The 21,579-nt window shown below is 32.6% G+C and overlaps 1 protein-coding gene across 5 annotated transcripts in view; it reads left to right on the plus strand.

Moving 5' to 3' along the window:
- The window catches only part of LOC140447594 (uncharacterized), a 58,837-nt gene continuing 37,258 nt past the window's right edge, over positions 1-21,579 (plus strand). For 2 of the 5 annotated variants that reach the window (XM_072540338.1, XM_072540342.1), the window contains exons 1-3: positions 1-144; positions 12,970-13,124; positions 18,735-18,928. In XM_072540338.1, the coding sequence (XP_072396439.1) occupies positions 12,992-13,124; positions 18,735-18,928 (327 nt within the window). In that variant the 5' untranslated portion in view covers positions 1-144; positions 12,970-12,991. The other 3 variants (XM_072540341.1, XM_072540339.1, XM_072540340.1) reach the window with 3 other exon arrangements.

A 21,579-nucleotide genomic window follows, 5' to 3' on the forward strand; every position in this document is an offset into this window, starting at 1 on the left:
GTGTTGTTGACGTTGTATGTATATGCGCGCAAGGATTTCGTTTTCGTGAAACATTTACGTTGACGCCAGCCTCGCCATCTCTGATTCGATAAAAAAGACGCAGCCATTATAACACGCCCTCACAGGACATTCTTGGAGTTAAGGGTAAGAACTTTGGTCATTTTCCGATAATGCATGTTTAAAGCATTTTATTCACATGTAGGATATATATTATCATAGCTTTTGGTACATAGTTGTAGTAACGGGGCGAAAGTTCTTTAAATTAATGAATTTCCTTCAAAAACTTGGTTTTGTTAGACCACCATTTTCGTCCGTTACTCCAATTGATGGCAGCGCCAGCGTGCTAAATTGTAGAAATTTTTGTCGAAATGCCCCCTACATCCAGCGCGCTTAACTTGCCGATTTGATAAGTTTTCAAATAATCACCAATTAACTAAAAATTAATATGCAATTATTGGAAAAAATTAAATTGCAAACTTGAAAATGGCGTCTGTCCGAATAGTTCTGCTTTCATTTGAAGAAGGTGACCTGGTGATAGTTTATTGAGGGTTAAGTTAATCCTTTATTTCTGTGTTTACAAGATCCCCTTATTGTAAAGTAAAAAGTATTGTTAAAAATCTGTGGTCCAGGATGTTTAATTAAAAAACAGTTATTTCTAATGAGTATACATAAGGAAGATTGTGAATATTGGGAAATTATGTTGACAATGTAATATACAACTATATAATAACATCAATTATTAATATAATAAATAGAACAAGTTTATCAATGCATATTCTAGGAGCTCCATAATGAAGTTTGATTTATCCAGAACTAGTAAAATAATTATTAAGAAATATAGTGTACCTATAATCACTTGCCACTCAAAATTTCAATTCATCAGCTTGAGAATAATTTAGTGAAATGTGGATAAAATCAAATCAGTTTGTCTATCTGAAAAATCCGGTTTAGTAAACAGTTGATGGTTACCTATAAAACCAAATTACAGTACTTAACAAGGAAGAAATATATGTTGAATGAATCCAGAAAGGTATACTTAATTTTTTGCTCATTTATAATGTAGGATATGTGGTAATTTGACTAAACAAACCAGAAAGTTATTCAAAAATCAATCAATAAAAAATGCCAGATTTTACATTGTTTCACTTGAATAAAAATTTCTATTCAAAAATTTTTAACTCAAGTAATAGACTTGTTATTTTTTGTAAAATTAGTATATTTGTTAATTAAGCAATTTGTTATAGCCATTTTGTATTATGCTACATTAGTTGACATATATGCTCCATTATTATTTCGTTCTGGATTGTTGCAGATTCAGGCTTGCACTAAGATTCATAGCCATTCTGCAATTTGTTTATATTATAGCCATTCTGTATTATGCTATATTAGATGACATATATGTTCCATTATTATTTCGTTCTGGATTGTTGAGGATTCTGGCTTGCTCCAAGATTCATAGCCATTCTGTTCGGTTACTGGTGACCTGTTACTGACATTGTTGTAAAACTGACTTGGGATATTAAAATTCAGGTATAATAACACCAATGTTATTCACGGTTAGCAACAACGTGTCGATAAATCTACCTTTATCAAAAATGTTTATTTCTTTAATAATGGGAATAAATTAGATTTTAAATACTTCGTACATTTAAGCCATCTTTTCATCATTTGTGTTATTAGTTTTATTTTTAATTCATTATTTTGAAAACTCTTCTAAATATAAAATTCCTTATACTTCAGTTCTACAATATAAGAGTTGTTAACAGACATACATGTTCTTGTTGTACAAAAAATATTTAGCCAATCATGCATACATTTAATGAAGAAAACAGTTACTATGTTCTAGTTTTGCATGTCGTGGCCTAAATGATTTTTTAATTGGTTTCTCTTTAAACTTGGCTCTGTGTTCAACGATTTCCTTGAATATCATTAATCAATATTCATTTTTTTATGTTCACACAATTCTGACGCAATTATTGCTATTTGTACATATAGTTCTATATGCATTACCCAGAAATCTAAAATATCAGTCAACCTATAGCGCATATTGAAATTGCTGCAGTTTACTTCAAATTAGTTCAGTAACAAACAAATATAACTGTCCTTTATAACAAAATATTAACAAGTAATACAGTCTTTTTGTGATAAAAAAATTAAACATCGATTCGTTTCATATAGTAAAAACAACCTAACTCCCTAGGGAAACATCCCTAGTACTGGTTGTCTTATGTGTCAATGGACGACTTATTCATATATCTTTATTATAGCATTTTGAAGTTGGTATGTACTCTATTTAGATTTTCCTCTGTGTCGAGCGATGTATCCAGTTCCCCCGTTTCACTTTCGAGATACTCTTTATAAGTATTTCAATCAGTCTATTTTAGGACTCGATATTCCTCAAGGCCCTCTTAAGATGCACCCACGTTGAACCTTATGAGTTGATGGTCCAGCATTAAGGCTTCATTTGAGACATGCCAATTGTATATTTTATTTGCTATAAACGAATTAGTTAGGGTAATATTAAGAATGTCTTTCCTAATTGCATTTAAAGGTGGGGTTGTTACCTCTGTTTGTATTTTTTTTAAGTTACACTCTTTAACAATCAATACACAAATATTGTTCTGTAAGCCTGGCTGCGGAGCAGAGGGCTCCTATTGGCTTGGTGAGGTCTTCACCAGTGACAAGACCACTTTAACTGTTTCTCATGTCAGCTGGCCAGTTCCTTTTGTGTCTCCTATCGCCATTATGTTCTATTAGATGTTGAAGTAAGGAGTTAGTGTGTGATTCTAGTCCTCACATCCCCATAGTTGGATTCCATACATCCCGATATGTTTTATGATAGCTCTATAGACAAGGATTTCATTCACTTGGGTCAGTTTTGATTTACTAACGACTAGTTTAGATCTCCTATTCTTAGGTCAATTAGAATACGCTTCTTAAGAATATCTTCTTTCCAATTGAGTTTTGAGTCAATATGTATTCCTAGATATTTGGTGCTAGAGGAAGTTGGACATTGTTAAGTGTAACTGGAGGACACTGGTCTCTTCTCCAGGTAAAAGTCACTTGTACTGATTTTGTTTCATTTATTTTAATTCTCCGCTTGTTTGACCATGTCTCAATTTCATTCAGTTGTACCTGTAGAATGTTAGATGCTATAGTTATATTTTCGTCAACTGCCAGGATGACAGCATCATCTGCAAACATACCAGTGATGGTTTCATTATTGTAGGGTAGATCTCATGTGTATAGCACATATATTAGTCCAAGAATTCTGACTGGTGGGACACCAGATTTTATAGGAAAATTATTGGAATTACTTTCATTCACTCTTGTTCCGAATTCTCTCCCACTTAGATAGGATAGGACAGTTTCAGGTAGGTGATATGAAGATATCTCTTGCTTTTGAAAATCTGGCCTGTGTGCCAAACCTTGTCAAAGGCTTGACTAACGTCTAGAAAAGCAGCTGTGCAGTACTGTTTGCTTTCCATTGCAGAATTTATGGAGTGTACTATTCTGTGAACCTGTTGTATTGTTAAGTGTTCTTTTCGAAAGGCAAAGTCCAGTAGTGAAACCCACATAAAATGTAATTTTGGTCATCCCTGTTTATTCAAATAGTTTCAATATTAAGAAATCCTTTTTTTTTCATATATAGAGTTCCACTGTAGGCCCCATATTTTACTGGCGCTTTGCCGTCAGATTGCACCTTTTGTCACCATCTGGTTATTTGCCAATGAGGCATGAAAAAATTTTGAGAGCATCAACCTTCATATCTTTTCAATACATTGGAATATTCACCTGTTTTTGTCTGTATCAGTATATAACAGTATAATTAACTAAGTAATTTTTTTACTTATTATTAATCTATTATATTAAGTATAAAACAAAAAGCTTTTTCGTAAAAAAAAAGATCACAGTCGAAGTATTCTATTTATCATTTTTTTGGAGATTTTGAGTAATAATTGACTTAATTAACGTTTTATATAGTCTTTTATTTCATTGATAATTCTTTGATATATTTTCTGACGATTTTGTGTCCTTTATAATACTCTGCTTAAGAGTTATTTGCACTTTCTTTATTTTGCAGTTTAACTGTATTCAGTGCTTTTTGTGTTTCTTTTGTCAAACTCTTATCTAATTATTATCTATCGTTTATCTATCTATCATTTATATACCTGTTATTTTTCTATTAATCACATCCTTACCCACCCCCCAATGAAGCTCCCGAATTGAACAACGTGGTCTTAGAAAAGTCTTGGTGAACGATCAGCTTTTATCATCTACTATTTTAGCTACAAGCTTTTTCGTTACAATATAACACTGTTCTACAGCGATTGAATCTATCTATTACATTTTGAAATGCTCTCTTATTCGGTTGCCGACGATCAGGATATCGCTCATGATAGACCCTTGCTGCAAGTAAACAGTTCTTTGTATATTCACTTTATATCCATAGCATGTATGTCTACCAGTTCTTCTCTTTCAAAATTCATTCTTGATTGTTTTAAAATAATTAAAATTCAAGACAATGTCAAAACAATTTGATTCAAAACTTAATTGTCAATTTGTGAAACATACCTTCATAGTAACCTTGATTTTAGTGATTTCACTAAAACTCTAAACTCGAAACTTATTTCGAACACCTTTTATAGTGAAAATATCAATTTCTTATTTAATTTTTTTTCCATTTTTTAAATTAATTTAAGTACTTTAAAAGAAAATAATTAATTTAATTCATTAAATAGCCCTTTTTCACTACAATTTAAAAGAATTACATTGACTTTAGTTTATGATGGTGATATAAAATACAGGTTGATGCTTTTAAAAATATTGACAATTTAAAACTATGACTACAAGTAACTGCTCTTGTACCCCTCTTTTATTATACAGGGAGTTGAACTTGTTCCGATTTTTATTGAAATTGGGTTATAACTTTTTAAATACCCTGCATAACATAAAGCAACATTGTATTTTTGTAACGAGGAATTGAAGCAGTGTGTTTTCCCTATATATTTGTAGACCCTATATATTTGTAACTAATTTTAAAATGTGAGGCTTACAGCTATCTCCTAGTTTTTGAAATAACTTTTTCGGTATATCCAACAGATATAACGGTCTTTGCTACAAAAGTTGATCACCCTGTAGCCTTTATAGAGGATTCACTCAGCTTAGAAATATTTTCAGAGTCATTGTCGGAATCATACAACAAAAATATTCCTACCGCTCATTATTAATAGCTGAAAAACTTATATCGCAGACATCTTTAATTAAAAATTAAGTATAATCATGAATAATTTAAGTGTTAATTGTATATTCATTAATTTTGTTTATAAATCACTTGTAAATACTAATCTATAAATGACTAAAATTTCAGAAATAAACGTTTAGTCCTTTGTGTTATTGTTTTAGTTGATACTGTTTATTTTGTTGATAAACTGCATGGGAATAATTGTTTACTCTTACGTTAGAATTAATATTAGCTATGAACACGTGTGCTTAGTGGGACAAACAGTTTAAAAAGCGACGGACTTTAATGTATAGAGTATAACAGTTTTTATTAACACATTAGCTGCCACATATTTATTGATTACTAACTATTGGTGCCACATATATATTCAGTATAATAACATTACTACTTAGCCAATGCGACATTTGAAGACTGTATATTACTTTTATCTCAATTATCTTTAAGGTCAGTTCAAAAATAAAGTTTAGGCTTGGGGTAGAAGAAAAAAAATTGAACGCCTAAAAGCGTCACTGGCTCCTTACTACTGTAATAATTCCTATATGCCACCTGACGCCGAAAGGAGTCAAAAATATTAGGAAACTGAATTACAATGATTTTCACAAAGAAACGTAAAAAACTTAAAATTAAAAAAAAACTTTTACTTTTGAACTATTATGCAACAGTCCAATCAAAAGCCGGGAGTGTTAGGTCAGAGTTTACATTCATACTCTGTTTCGACACTTGATCCCTTCTCAGCACATTGCATAACTCTTCCTGTTTCACTCTTTTCTTAACGTTTTTGACACAATATGTTGCTTTACAAATGACGGCTCTTCAGTTAGTTTTGAAGTCAGCATATCTCTAATAACCAATATATGAAAGTCATATAAGCTGATTCGTTTTTCGGAATATTACTTGTACAAGATTTGTGCATTTATCAACATCATCTGAAGAATATGTATATAAATTTTAGTAGGCCATCTTACTGTTTTCCTTTGACATGGGATAATAAGCAATTAAGTTGATCTTGATGATCCTCTCCAGACATATGAAGGGTACAGGGAAGAACGATCATAGTCACAAAAAGTAAATTTTTCAGGGGAGCGTTTTTAAACTTTAAAGACTTGTGCCGAATGTTCGATGTTTTTTATGCACTTTATTTTTATTTTAAAATTAACTTTATCTTATTGAGATGCTATAACTCTAATACTAAACTTGTATCAGCATCTATTTCTTATTATACCTGGTGTAAAAAAACTACTGCATGGACAATGATCATTATTCCCCTGTAACTTGGGAGAATTTAAACAAAACAGCTGTTTGTTTAACGTAATTTAATTGTACATGAATTATTTTTATAATTTGGATGGAGTATATTTTATTAACTTATTTTGGTTTACAATACAAGAAACGAAGTTTATGTTCAAAAAACGTTTTTTTTATTCGGGGAAGTCTTGTCTTTTTTAATCTGAAAAATAAATCTTGTTTAGTTATCTAATATAAATTCTAATAATTTTCATGAGATTGAAGTCTCTCAAGATATGTATCTACTAACCTTTTAAAGATAATCATCATCGTTGCCCTCTTCACCTTGCTGTTTGTAGGGAAGGCTATTGTAGAACTCTTGGACTTCCAGTCTACAGAACTTCTTTAAGACCTGAAGGTCGCTGTACTTGTAGCTTGGTACAGGTATCGGCTCTGGATATGAAGATTGTAGCTCCGGTAGGGGCTTTGGGACGAGGGTTTGTTAACAATCCTTATCTGTGTGGAAGTGAACGCTCCATTGTAACTATCCCGGTGTTCAATTGTTCGTGATTTTGTCTGCGAAATCTTCACTTCTCGAATGGGACGTGTTGCAGCACTAAATTTTTTCGTGTACTCAGTTGAGAGGAAATTTCCCCATAGCTTGAAGTTTTTTCTTTCAAAGTTCACAACATGAAAAGGCGAAGGCTTGACTCTTGCTGATGCTATAATGTCCATCCAATCTTCAGGCATTTGGGATCAAACCCATATTCTTATCGGGTTCCATGTACGAGTGGCCTCGTAAACGTTATTGTCACCTCCTTGAATCTTTTTTTAGTAGCAGTCATGTAGTGGAAATATCTGAGTACAGTAAAGTTTTTATTTTGGCCACTACATGAGTCGCAAAACACTTTTAGCTCCTCAACTGATTCATCTAAGTAGTTTTCAATGTAGTGATTTATCATTGAGATAACATCGTCTGCTCATTTTTTACCCTCTGTTTGTGTGTAAAATACTGATTCAGATGTTGCTAATACGTGGACATTAAATAAATAAAAAGATAATTGGCGTCTGAAGTATAACTCACTTGTTGATATATCTGGAATTTGTAGGTTCCTGCCAAAGTCCATGGCAATAGCTACAGTTTTAGCAGTTTTTCTACTAATTCTTTTAGCTTCTCTTTTACGACTATAAAAACTGTCAGCTTTCTTTTTGTGCAAAGTTATCTCAGTACGTAATTTCCTCAGCTTTTGTTTCAATGAAACCTTATTTTCAGCAGATGCGTTTTCTAGCGATTTTTCTAAACTATTTTCACTTTATACTCATCACATAATGCACACGTGTCGGTGCGTGGGTAGCCAAAGGCAATGTTAAATTTTGTAACAAACATTTTGCAGAATACTTCGGAAGAGATTTCAAAATGCTTATCGCTATACTTTTTCAAGAATAAAACCATCAGCTTTTTTATATTTAGATGTTCAGGTAGGTACACTCTTTTTGAGTCCTTAAGACTATAGTGCGCTTTTCTACCCTTAAGAGAAGAAAAAAAATCTATCAAGGCTTTTTTTGTGTCATCTGGTAATTTACGAGGACGGTTTTTATGCATACCTCTACCATCAATAGGAGCAGAACAATTGACGCTGTTATGCTAGGCAGATTCGTATCCAATAGTAATATTTGCTGTAAACAAGTTTAAAGTTTTTAAAACATTTAAAGTATTTATATTTTAATAGAACTAAAATAAAATCAACAGCGCGAATAATACAAATATTTTGTACAGTGTTAAATTATGACAAGTGAAATCAATTTTATATATTTACGGAAAATTTTATGGGTTTAATATACACTCACACCATTTATAATAATTCTTTTTTTTTCGATAAAAGAAGTCTGCAATATTAAGTTTATTTGAGCTGTTAATAGTGTGAGATACAAATTTTTGTGTTGTAGTTTTTCGACTACGAATCTGCCAAAATATAGGGTGTTCCAAAATGTTTTTAACTGCCTTTTAATTTAGGAAGTTATGAATATTTTTATTTGAAACTTGGGAAATGTCAATTGGACATACAATAAGTATACATGAGATCTGTGACGTCATCAAAAATTGAATGGATCATGGAGGTGAAGGTTAGCTCAAACGAAAGGCTTTTTTTATCTCAAATTTAACTGTGTATCACAATGGGGGTATTAATGTTAATAAATACGCTAAATTTTCAATTTAATGGCGCATTTATCATCTACAAATTAACCTGAAACTAGGATATTTTTATAGTTTTTACAAATTTACAAGAAAAACAAGTTGCATCTGAGATTTTTTTTAAATCATTTTTTGACAAATACAAATAATAGCTAGTGTCATTTCTTGTGTTCACACACTAATAGTGGCGGATCGAGACATTTGCCTTGGGTTGAACTTCCAACTTAAGGGGAAATTTCCAATGAAATACCAACCAAAAGACGTAAAAAAGATAAACCTAAACTACATAAAAGGCATAAATAATAGATTTTATTTAATTTTGCACCTTCTTGGGGGGGGGGGGATTTCCTTTTTTTCACTCCCGTGTATCCGCCCCTGCATACTAATATGTGCATTGTAGTTTTAAAACAGAATTTTGGTCAAACCAATACAGACTGTACAAAACTTGGTGAATGTTTTAGAATATGTAACGATTAATCCACATGTGTTCACAAGGTCCATTGCTGCAGACGGCGGGCGTAATTTCGGCCGGTAATCCCTTGGCCTACCTGCATAAATCAAGGGGTACCATTTATGACAGGGGTAATTTCGGCCGAGGGGTTGATGTTTACGATGAGATTAAAATATTGGTAATTACGCTTCATAGTTTCTGTAAAATATTAATTGTGTATTTATTTGGAAATACCTAATCCTGTGTACCTGTCGGAAATACCTTTAATTTACTTATCTCTTTATTCTAATAACTATGTTGTACCTACTTAAGATTATTCCTTTAAATGTATAAAATTCACAAATAACAGGTATAAAATTATTATAGCTAGTCAGTATTATAACTTATCTTGAAGCTACTAGTCGATAGAAAGCATAAAATATATTATTTGTATACGATGGCATCTGTTTCAGTAATTAAGAGTTCACGCGGTTGTGACTTACTAGTTGTAGAAAAGTTTCAGTTTTGTAAACAGGACGTATTAAAAAGTGGTGAAGTACGTTGGAGGTGTATAAAGAAAAATTTAAGATGTTTATCCAAACTGTACACTGTTGGTGCGGAATACACAGTTACTAGAAGTGAATTAATCCACAACCACGAGTCCGATGAAACTACGTTGGAGAGAAAAATAGTGACGACTTCATGCAAGCGCAAAGCTGAGGAAGACATATCGGAGAAACCTTCAAAAATTATTAAAAGCGTTCTTTCAAATCATTTGCCAGAGAATTTGTCATCGATAGATGTCAGTCTAATAAGAAGAAATTTGTACAACAGCCGCCGTAAGCTCTTACCAGCCCTGCCTAAGGATATTCACGATGTACATTCTGTACTCGATAGTTATGGACCGAAAACCACAACAGGTGAAAATTTTTTGTTTATTAACAGCACAGCTGATAATATCATTGTTTTTTCTTGCCATACAAATATAATAAGTTTATGTAAAATGAAAGATTTTTACATGGATGGCACATTTTCTTATTGTACAAAATATTTTTATCAGTTATTTACCATCCATGGACTGGAAAATGGGCATTATGTTCCTCTTTTGTATTGTCTGTTGCCCAATAAGACCAGTGACACATATATGAGACTTTTTCTGTTGGTAAAATCTAAAATTTTTGAACTTTATAATATTGTTTTTGAACCGAAGGAGGTATTTGTGGATTTTGAAATCGCAATTCATAACGCATTAAAAGTTGTCTTTCCCAAAACCAAACTAAATGGTTGTAGATTCCACTTGCACCAGGCGTGGTATAGGAAAATACAATCATTAGGGTTAACCCAAATGTATAAAGGTAAAAACTGCGAGGAAAGCAAATGGCTTACTCATACTTTTGGTCTAACTTATTTAGACCCCTCTGAAGTTGAAGATTGTTTCATATTTGATCTCATGTCATACAAACCGGACCATAAACTTATAGATAAATACGCAGACTATTTATTAGAAAACTACATAGCGCCAGAATCTCATTTTCCACCAAATATATGGGCATATGAAAACCCATCAATTAAAAGAACCACAAATGCCTGCGAATCATTCCATTCGCACTTTAATTCTAGTTTTTATTCAAGTCACCCTTCTATATTTATTTTTATAGAAAAATTAAAAGATTGTCAGATCGATGCATATTTAAAAATAAAAAATTTAAATATTCCAGCAAAAATTAAAGACAAACAAGTAAAAAACAAACTAAAATTTATCGAAAACATGGTAAATATGCTTCGATCTGACAATATTTCTAGAATTAATTTCGTTAAATCTGTATCACATCAAAACGTTTTTTAAAAATTTATAGTTTACTTAATTTATAGAAATAAGTTGATGTAATAATTTTATTGAAATAAAGAAATATTTTAATATAAAGCATTCTGTTATTTTATTTGATTTGCGGCCGAAAATACCTATGAGATAAGGAAGCAACTTAAAACCTCCGGCCGAATTTACCTACCGGCTTTTAGTACCTGCTCTTTTTCCGGCCGAAATTACGTCCGCCCGCTGCAGAAACTGGAGTGTCTTCGACTACAGTTAAAAGAATTTTAAATAGCTCCCATTATTATCCGTTTAAACTGTTTGATACGATGATGCAACACATTTATGACCTTTTAATTAGAATTTTGTGGAGTAATGAAACTCGTTTCCATACTTATGGGATTGTAAATCGCTATAACTCACATTATTGGTCAATGTAAAATCCGCACTTTTTTAGAGAAACTCGCTTTCAAACTAGTTGGGGAATTAATGTTTGGTGTAGGTTATTTAATGGGCATTTAATAGGTCAATATTTTTTTGAAGAATGTTTAAACGGTCAGAGATATCTGAATTTTCTGAAAAATGAGCTACCTTTGTTACGGAGTAATATTCCTTATATGCAAAAGAGGAGTTATGGTATGGCAACAAGATGGCGCACCCTCACATAAGAGGGGTATTTTAATCAATTACCTTAATGCCACATTACCAAACAGATGGATTGGAATTAACGGACCCAACCGATAGCCTCCAATATCGCCCGTGCTATCACTCCTATATTTTTTTGAGTGGATCTATTTAAAAGGAATAATTGTTTATAACTAAAATCTACAGTTATAGACGATTTAAAAACTAAAATTAGACAAGCGCGTACCCTGATTATGCAAGAGATGATACATGCCGCATGTACAACTGAACTGCTTAGACAGTTTGACGCTTGTATTGAAGCAGAAGGTCATTTTGAACACTTAAAATGATTTTTACATTTTGAATGTTATTGATTATTGTTGAAAATAAAATTTTCAATTTAATGTACTTATTTAAATTAATACCATTATTTTGGCACACCGTTGAATTTGGGATAAAGAACCCTTTCATCTGACGTAGCCTTCACCCCCCCCCCCCTGATTAAATTTTTTCCATTGTGATGACGTGTTAGCGCCCGTGGTGACGTCACAGATTTCATGTATACATCGATTGTTAGTATTTTTCAATTATTAAATAAAAATATTCATTACTTCCTGAATTATATATAGCCTGTTAAAAACACTGTATTTCCGAGCAGAATGAATGGACTATACCATATATTTTCATTGTTTTGAAAGTATTTTTTGACATTTTTTGTACTTGACGTTAAAAACTGTCTTACATATTAAAATACAATTCTGTATTGTTAACCATTTAAATTTTACGTTTTCGTGAAATATATCTAGTCTAATTTATCAACATATGGTTCTGAAACTATTTGCTTGTGTCGTCTTAATTACCAACATCTATAATATATATAATTTATCAACAAGAAATGCAGAACATTACCGTCGTTACACTACAACATGTTAAAGAAGAATGTATTGACCGGTGGATTCATTGTGTACTGGTTAGTGGAGAACAATTTCAAAATTTATTGTAAACTTTCTTTTGTTCGTTTTCGGTGGTGCATCACTGTAATTGTATACATAATACGCAATTCGATTTAATTTGTTTATTACTATTTTGTAAGAATACAGCAACATATAATTTTATATCATATGAAACAACTTGTATTTTTGCAAACTCAGTACCAATTTCAAGCAACCTGAGATACATTTTTGAAATCAGCTTAATAAGGAAAATTAGGAAATTGAAAAAAAAAAAGAATTTTCTACTTTAAAAATTTGTTTTTAAAGTCATCAAACGAAGGAGTTCACCCTGTATATTAAATTGTTGCTTTAAAAAAGTAATAAATTTAAATGGAAAATGGTGTTGCTTCGAAAATTTTTAGTATTGTTTATTTAGCTAATAATTAATTTTTTTGTCATTCAGTATAGTGAATCATTATTGTCATTCAACATTTTTCATTATTTTTACAGCATGCATAAGAGCTAAGTCACCATGAGCGCAACATTTTCGGAACCTCCTACAATAAAATTGGAGGAGACAAGCGAAAACGTCACAGAAATTCAGTCATATTTAGAAGGGTTCCAAAAAGAGATCGTAGGAGATTCAACTGTTCAGCCTAGTTCAGGTAGGTTCACTATTCTTCAGTATCGAAGTAATTGAATATAAATACATATTATTATTACTTTATTACATGTGATATTTTCGTAAAAACATTGAATATTGTAGTACTGTAGAGTTGGGTGACGACTACAATTTGGACATTAATTCAGTAATACCTGCTATACTGATAAATCTATCACAAAACAAAAAATATGGTGTTGTGCCACTTGGTAAAGAATAGAACATTTTTTGAAAAAACAAAAAAAAAGTAGAAAAAAAAATAAAAACCGTGTTTCTTAAAACTGTTAAATGACTTGAAAATATACTATAGGTGACTTGACATCAAATTTAATTAAAAAAATCTGTTACTATTGTACAGGGTGAAATAGATTTTTGAGACCACTTACTTAAAAAGTTTACATTGTATTGGACTTACATCTTAGTTAACAATATTTTTATTAATGTGTTACTTAACCTATTTGTTTATAAAACATTATCAGCTTCAACCAAATCTGTCAAAAATTTGAAACGTTCTCAAATTAAAAACACCGTTAACCTCAAAAAATAAAATAAAGAAAATAGGTTAAGAAGGTAATAAACTATTGTAAAAAAAATATTACATATAATTTGCTGATACGGACACCTGTTGATGACCTTAATTATATAGCATATCAAAAATCGTGGTTTTCTTACCTTTTATTCAGTATTTTTTGGGAGCCAAACAAAACAATTATGTACAACTTTTTGCAAGTAAATATATCAGTTCATCATTGTAGAATACTTTAGAAATTGTTTTAAGTTTGAGCATTTACCTAATAGATGGCAACAGCAGTTCCAAAAATCATTGCTTGCTCTTTCAAGTCACTCCAAAAATTTCAAGTCATCCAACTCGCAAGTATTATAATAACAACGCAATATAATAATCGCAACAAGTATTATAATAGTTTTTACCATCGCATCGTAAATGTTGAAATCAAACATACGAGAAAAAAGAAAATGGTTGAAATGTATATTAACACGTAAAGTTTTTAAGAATATATAAAATAAAGAAAATCAATGCACAATCAAGCAAATTAAAGGTCGATCCTGAAAAGAGGTAAACCAACAGCAATTCAAAAATAAATAAAAAGTTTAATATATTTGTACACACTTATAATGGAAAAGAAAAGTATTTTTGAGGTGTGTAAAAATTTATTTCCTAACTGAGCGCTTTCGGCTTAGAAAGCCATTCTCAGAGCTATGCTACAATAGAACATTAAGTTTTAAAAAGCTACTTAAGAAAGATCTGATTTGGTGGAAAAATCCCTTTCTTTATTAAAGTTGAGTTATAAAAATTTATTAAAAAAAAATCCATAAAAGATGGACCATTGGACTCCACAAAAAACACATTAAAAACTTTGTTTATGGTACGGGTATACAGAACCTTGAGTCAATCCATTGAACTGTGATTGACCGTTTAGAAACCCGTTTGACGCTTAAATCAATGATTGACAGTGATTTATAGAAAGTTTGAATGATTCAAGCGGTTGTAGAGAGCGCTTGATCGTCTAGGGCAATTTTCATCATAATCGTCAGTCACTCGGTTGAAAACGTAACGTTCACTACTACCGAGCTTGCGGAAAAAATAATTAATGACACAATTTTTGAAGCGGAAATGGGCAGGTTGACTGGAGAAGTAGTGCGTTTTCTAATGCCCCCACGCTGGACGATGTCGTCACCTTCACCATGGTCATCTTCTTCGAATACTTGGCAAGGGTACCCTAACCTAGCTCCCCTAGGAGTAAGCCAACCCCCAGGGTGACACCAAGAACCACACGATGAAGAAAATGTTGCTAACTTCTTCTCCTCATTTGGCTCATTATGAACTTTTACGCTTATTTGTGAATTATAATTGTTACTTACTTAATATATGATATAAAAAGATATACTTAAAACATAGTTACCTGAATGCTTTCCTTCAATGCGTTTGTAATTGCTGATCAAGTTTCCATTATGATGCACTGCAGAATCTAAGGAGCAATGGCGCAAGTGAATTTCAGGTCTTCTAAATCTATGCCAGATGCTAGGTACCTCATTGTGATAGATAATTAGATAATCTCTGGGTTGCAGGAATCGCTTCATGCATATTTGTTTAATTTATCTAATCTTTTCGATGTCTGGACGTACTAACTCGAGTAGATAATCGAAACTTTCTTGGTTCATTTCCAAAAAGTTCCTGAATCACGCAGAAAATTTAGTAAATGGGTGAAGCGGTTTCCATTTTGTACTAATCCTTACACCACCGTCGTTTCTTCTTTTGTTTTTTTTACGATTGAAGGCAATCAGTGTTAAGGCGAGGAAGCCAAAATCTGTATTAGAAACCATTGTTCACCAAACTCAACAACACGGATGAAACACAACCCCAGAACGAATGTAACGTGTGAACTGTACGTCGATTACTGATGAGGAGGTTTTTGTAAAAACATTGAAGAGTTGATTGTGGTTGATTGAAGCGCGCGTGAATCGATTAACTCAATCGTTTGATCAGGCAGATTGATCGTCTAGGGCCTCCTTAAGAACCCGACCATTTAGTTGGAGTTGAAGCGGCAGACAGAATGAGAGAATCGATTCTTCTTCTTCTTCAAGTGCCATCTCCGCGGCGGAGGTCGGCAATCATCATAGCTATTCGGACTTTTGAGACGGCTGCTCTGAAAAGTTCATTTGATGTACATCCGTACCACTCTCTCAGGTTGCGCAGCCATGACATTCCACTCCTCCCTATGCTTCTCTTTCCTTGGATCTTTACCTGCATAATCAGTTGGAGCAAGGTGTATTTCTCTCCACGTGTAATATGTCCGAGATATTCCAATTTTCTTGTTTTAATTGTATTTAAAATTTCTATTTCTTTATTCATCCTTCTCAGAACCTCTTTGTTTGTGACGTGTTCTGTCCACGATATTTTCAGAATTCGTTTATACACCCACAGCTCGAATGATTCCAGATTTTTCATCGATGTCGCATTTAAGGTCCAATATTCAATTCCATAAAACAAAGTCGAAAAAATATAGCACCTCGCCAACCTAACTCTTAGTTCCAATTTTAAATGCATATTTGTCCACTTGTTCGACGTTGGTTCCGTTTATTAGAAGATTCTCGTTATTTCTTTGAGTTTTCGATATTCTCATAAATTTCGTCTTCTTGACGTTCATTGTTAGACCGTACTCTTTTCCATACTCCCCTATTCTGGTCACTAGTCTCTGAAGATCTTCAATATTTTCGGCTAAGATCACAGTGTCGTCAGCATATCTAATGTTGTTTATTGGGAACTCCATTTACCTTTATTTCAGCTGTTTCACCTTCAAGAGCGTTTTTCAGGATCTCTTCGGAGTAGGCATTAAAAAGAATTGGCGACAATACGCATCCCTCTCTCACTCCACGTCTAATTTCAATTTCTTCTGACAGCTTTTCGTTGACACGTACTTTTGCTCGCTGTTTATGTCGTACTTTATCGAAGGCTTTATTATTATATGATTTAGGCCCCTTAAACGATTTCTCAAAGAAGGTGACAATCGACATCTGTCATACATCGGAAACTAAGATTATGTAAATGATCAAAAAATGGATGAATTGAAATTCAAAACGAAATGAGAAATTTATAGGACTATCTGAACTTGAGCTAAATTTTTGAGACAGTTTTCGAAAAATTTCTCATTTCAATTTGAATTTCAATTCATCCATTTTTTGATAATTTAAATAATCTTAGTTTCCTATGTATGACACACGTCAATTTTAACATTCTTTGAGGAATCACTTAAGTGGCCGGCATTCGATTCTTCTTTAACTTCAACCGAATGATCGGGTTCTTACACCCGTGCTATAAACAACATTTTTTAATGTGTTGTTTGTGGAGTCCCATGTTCCGCCATTTATGTGTTTTTTTTCGGAGAAGTTGTATAACTTCAATAAAGAAAAGGGAAAATTGTGATCTACTTATATTAGTGTTCTATTGTAACGTAGCCCTGGGGATGGCTTTGTAAGCCGAAAGCGCTCAGCTAGGAAATAAATTTTTACACACCTCAAATATACTTTTCTTTTCCATTTTTTTATTAGTTCAAACATAGATATGTATACATTCAATTAACGGGATCATTTGCATCAGGGTCACTATAAACAACAAAAAAAAATAATTCAATAATTGTTTTTCATAAATGTTTTTCATCTCATACGCAATAGATCACACATTTCACACTTCGCTTACTGATCCAAAAATAATCGTCGTTCTTCTCGCTTGTACGATGTACGAAGCGACATTAAATCTTCTCAAAACACCTGAAACATCGTGTCAGCAAACAAACTTCTTATTTTGTAGAAAGATATATTATTCGGATAAAAGATAAGTAAAAAGCCTTCATATCTTTTTCGAAAATGAAAGATGAAATTGTCGCAGAGCAGTCCGGTAGATTTTTTTTGCAATCTGGAGGCTAATCTTCTTTATGTGCCGTCTTCTACCGAAGGTTGGCGACCATCAAACGATAGGTTTCTCTGTTTTGTGCCGCATGTATTATGTTCGCAGCTTCTGGTATTTGAAACCGTTATCTCAAGTTTCTCAGCCAGGATTTCTTCTTTCTGCCCAAACCCCTTTTACCTTCAATCTTGCCTTCCACGATAAGCTGTAGTAGACTGTACTTATCATTACGGAACACATGGCCCAGGTATGACGCTTTCCTCCTTTTAACAGTTGTTAATAATTCCACCTCTTTACCCATTCGTCTTAATACCTCTGTGTTGGTCACTCTGTCTGTCCAAGGTATTCTCAGTATGCGTCGATACAGCCACATTTCTAGAGTCGCTAACTTCTTTATAGTTGCTGCTGTTAACGTCCACCCTTCAACTCCGTAAAGTAGCGTAGAGAGTACGTAGCATTTCGTGGCGCGTCATCGGAGGTTAACGCTTAGGTGGCGGTTGCTTAAGAGCTTTCTCATTTTGATGAATTTGGATCTTGCTATTTCAATTCGGATCTTAATCTCTACGTCTGGGTCCCACTTATCATTTACTGTATACCCCAGATATTTAAATCGGTGTACTCTTTCAATACGTTCGGCTTCAATATTCAGGTCGATATGTTGAATTCTTTTTCCTGATCACCATAAATTTAGTTTTCTTTCTATTGATCTTCAGTCCAAATTGGTTGCCAGTTGTATTTACTCTATTTTTTTTTGACTGGAGGCTAATAACCGTAATAAAATTACGTGATCGGTAGCTTTTCGTCCGACCATGGGGACTCCGAATGACCCTTTTGGTCTACTCCGGAAGCATTTCCTCACAATTGCGGTATAAAACGTGAAGCGTTTTTGAGCATATTTCTTATCTTGATCATCCAGTGAAATTTCAAAATAGATTTTATATGCACGCCTAATAAACGGTGTAGTATGTCGACTTTGACGAATTAGTGTGTAGCAGCCACATACGTAATAAAATAGATCAGCAGTATTTAAACAACTAAATGTCTACGTATCTACTCTTTTCACAAACAATACTGAACGTACTAGTGTATACATTTTTTCTTAAATAAAATAATTTATACCGGGTGTTAAGATTTCTTTGTCACTTAGTATATTTAGTTAGTATATGGCTTATAACATCAATATTTATTTAGGGAGTGAAGAACAAGAAGTTGAAAATGAACAGGAAGAAGGAACTTATTTTGTTGACCAAGCTGGGCACTACTATTATCAGGCTAAGGGTCAAACACAACCCGTCATGACAGTAGTACCAACAATTGCAAGTGGAGATGCTGATGAATACGTTATTAATCAGGATAATGATGAAGAAGGCGAGGAGGGAGAAGAGGTAAGCTATTTTATATATACATATACAGTGAAATCTGAGTAACCTGAAACCTGATCTTTGCAGGTTTAATTCTCTATAATTGCTGGTGTAATTTTTTTCGTCTTTTTTAAATAGTGAGATCATAATATTAGTTCTCTATTTCTAAGGTAATTCATCCTAATCATTTTAATAAACGTTTAGTTAATTGTTGCATTCGTTGTGCATATGAGCTCTATTGTTGTTTCATCTCGACATCTGACATGAAAAATATTGTAACTCACTTTTGCTTAGTTTAGAAAAAAACGATTTAAAAAAAATTTCTTATTTTATTTTTTTATTTCGTCAGTTTTTTGTAGTATTCTTAGTCCATATTTTATTACTTTTCCTCAGATTTTCACTTTCACATACCGCATTGTTGTCAAAATTACTGGTTCTGATGTAGGTCGAGTTACAATACCAAGTTTTTCAAGAATTTTAGGTGAAGATCATTCTAAAGGTCATGGCATATTATCGTGCACGTTGCGTTTAGTTTCCGAAAAATATAATTTAAATGGTTTTAAATATGAACAACGCACACTGTCCGGAACATAGCGTTTCAGACACTTAACGTTTCCGTTCAGTATATTTGAAAACAATATTTTCCTGATGCCGACGGCTACGTAACGAGTCGTAATCGGTTGGTAAGGATAATTTGAATTAGATGTCCGTCGTTTTCCCCCCGTTGTTTATTTAGGTATTTGTTTGATTTTGATACAGAGTATTTAAAAAAATAATTTTCGAGGCTATTTTGTCATTTATGCATGTGTTTTTATTGCTTTGTGACAATTAATCACGGAAGTGATAAACAATTAGGACTTTTGTACGGAAGTGATACCTCTTCTTTTTAAAAATACTTTTTGGTTTGATATGTATGGCTTCGTTAAATGTAGTATTTTGTTTTTTAACTGAAGGTGAAATTAAATTTAAAACATATTTAAACTGAATCCTATTCATTCTAAAATATCCATAATATTTTTCATCGTCATCAATTAATTCTCTGTATAAAGTCCAGTATTCACATTCCTTCTTCCTTTCTCTTAGCATTGGATGTACTTCAAACCTTCTTTTTATCACAGTTTTTCATTCTTCATCGTTAAGTAGAAGAGCAATTGCACATAATTTTTGTCGAGAAAAGCGAGATCATATCTTCACCGAACCAAACTGAAACGTTCTATGTATGAAAATGAGAACGCGCAGCCCAATTGCTGGAGTGGAAACGCTTCGTGCCGGAAACTATACGTGCACGATAATATGCCGCGACCTTAAGTGGTTTATACAATGATATTTCAACAAAGTATGTGTCATTGATTAGGTGCATATAAATGGTAACTAATGAGTGTATATCAAAATAAAGAGATTATTATTAGTTTTTTTATTCAGTTAATCTTAACGTAATTTTTTTTACCGAGACAAGTATCTAAGGATTTACATCATACATACTAACAAAAAGTAAATGTTTGATTTATTTATTACAAAATAAGCATTTACAAATTATAAAACAGTTTATAATATTTGCATAACAATAACCTTCTGCAGATCCAATATCAAAGATAGTAAAATTATACACTTTAAACTTCCTTTTATAATAAAACAATGACACCTCTGATTGGGGTGTAGTTAATATTTTTTGCAAATCAAAGCCGGTAGTTACAACTGTTGCTGTTTTCTTAGAAACCTCTTTCTTTCTCTCTCTCTGTCTCTCTCCATGTTGTGTATTGTTGGTCTCTAAAGATCTCTTTCTCTGGTCGTTTAATTTGATTGAATTTGGCCTGTAATTTGATCGATCGGTCTTGTTGGAGATCTCCCTCGTGATCTTCAACCTTCTACCTTTCCTTGGATAATAAGTCTTTCTATGTTTTCTATGTCTGCTCTTATAACATGTCTAAAGTATTTTAATGTTGGAGATGAAATTTGCTTGATAACCGTTTGCTGACTTTTAGCTTATTTAATAGTATCTGTCCTGTGGTCAGTCCACGAAATTCGTAACATTCTTTTCCAACACAACATTTTAGTGGCGTTTGTCTTTTATACAGTCAATACAATTTGAGAAACGTTAAAGACTCATTAACATACATCTTAGTTGTTCTTTTCTTGCGTAGTGGGATTCTTTTGCTGGAATAGAGTTTATATGCGCACAAATCGAATTTTTAATATTTTCATCTGCAGCATTTGCTTTGTTCTTATGGCGACCATGAATATCTCCAGGTATGCAGCCTCCACCTTCCTGACTATCACAGTGGCGGATCCAGAAATTTTTGTCAGGGGGGGTCATGGGTCTTGAGGGTGATTTTGATATAGGATTTAGATTTTTGCACCTTTACGATTGATATGATTTGTGCCTCATGTAAGGGAACCATTTTTTCAATAATTATTTTAAGCGATATATTAAACGAATGAGAAGTTATTAAAACCGAAATACCCTACGAGTGCAACGAAGGGTACAACATTAAGAGGTCTTAAACTTAAACCAGAAAAAAAATTATTTATACCCACATACTCTATGACAGTAAAATCATGTGTACAAAACTATTAAACGAAAGGAAAGTTATTAAAATATAAATACTGAAAAATCAAGGACTGTCAATTTAAACTAGGTATTTTAAAGACAATTAATTTAAACCCACCTATCCTAT

This window comes from Diabrotica undecimpunctata, chromosome 8 (assembly GCF_040954645.1).
Source record: "Diabrotica undecimpunctata isolate CICGRU chromosome 8, icDiaUnde3, whole genome shotgun sequence".
Lineage (NCBI taxonomy): Eukaryota > Metazoa > Arthropoda > Insecta > Coleoptera > Chrysomelidae > Diabrotica > Diabrotica undecimpunctata.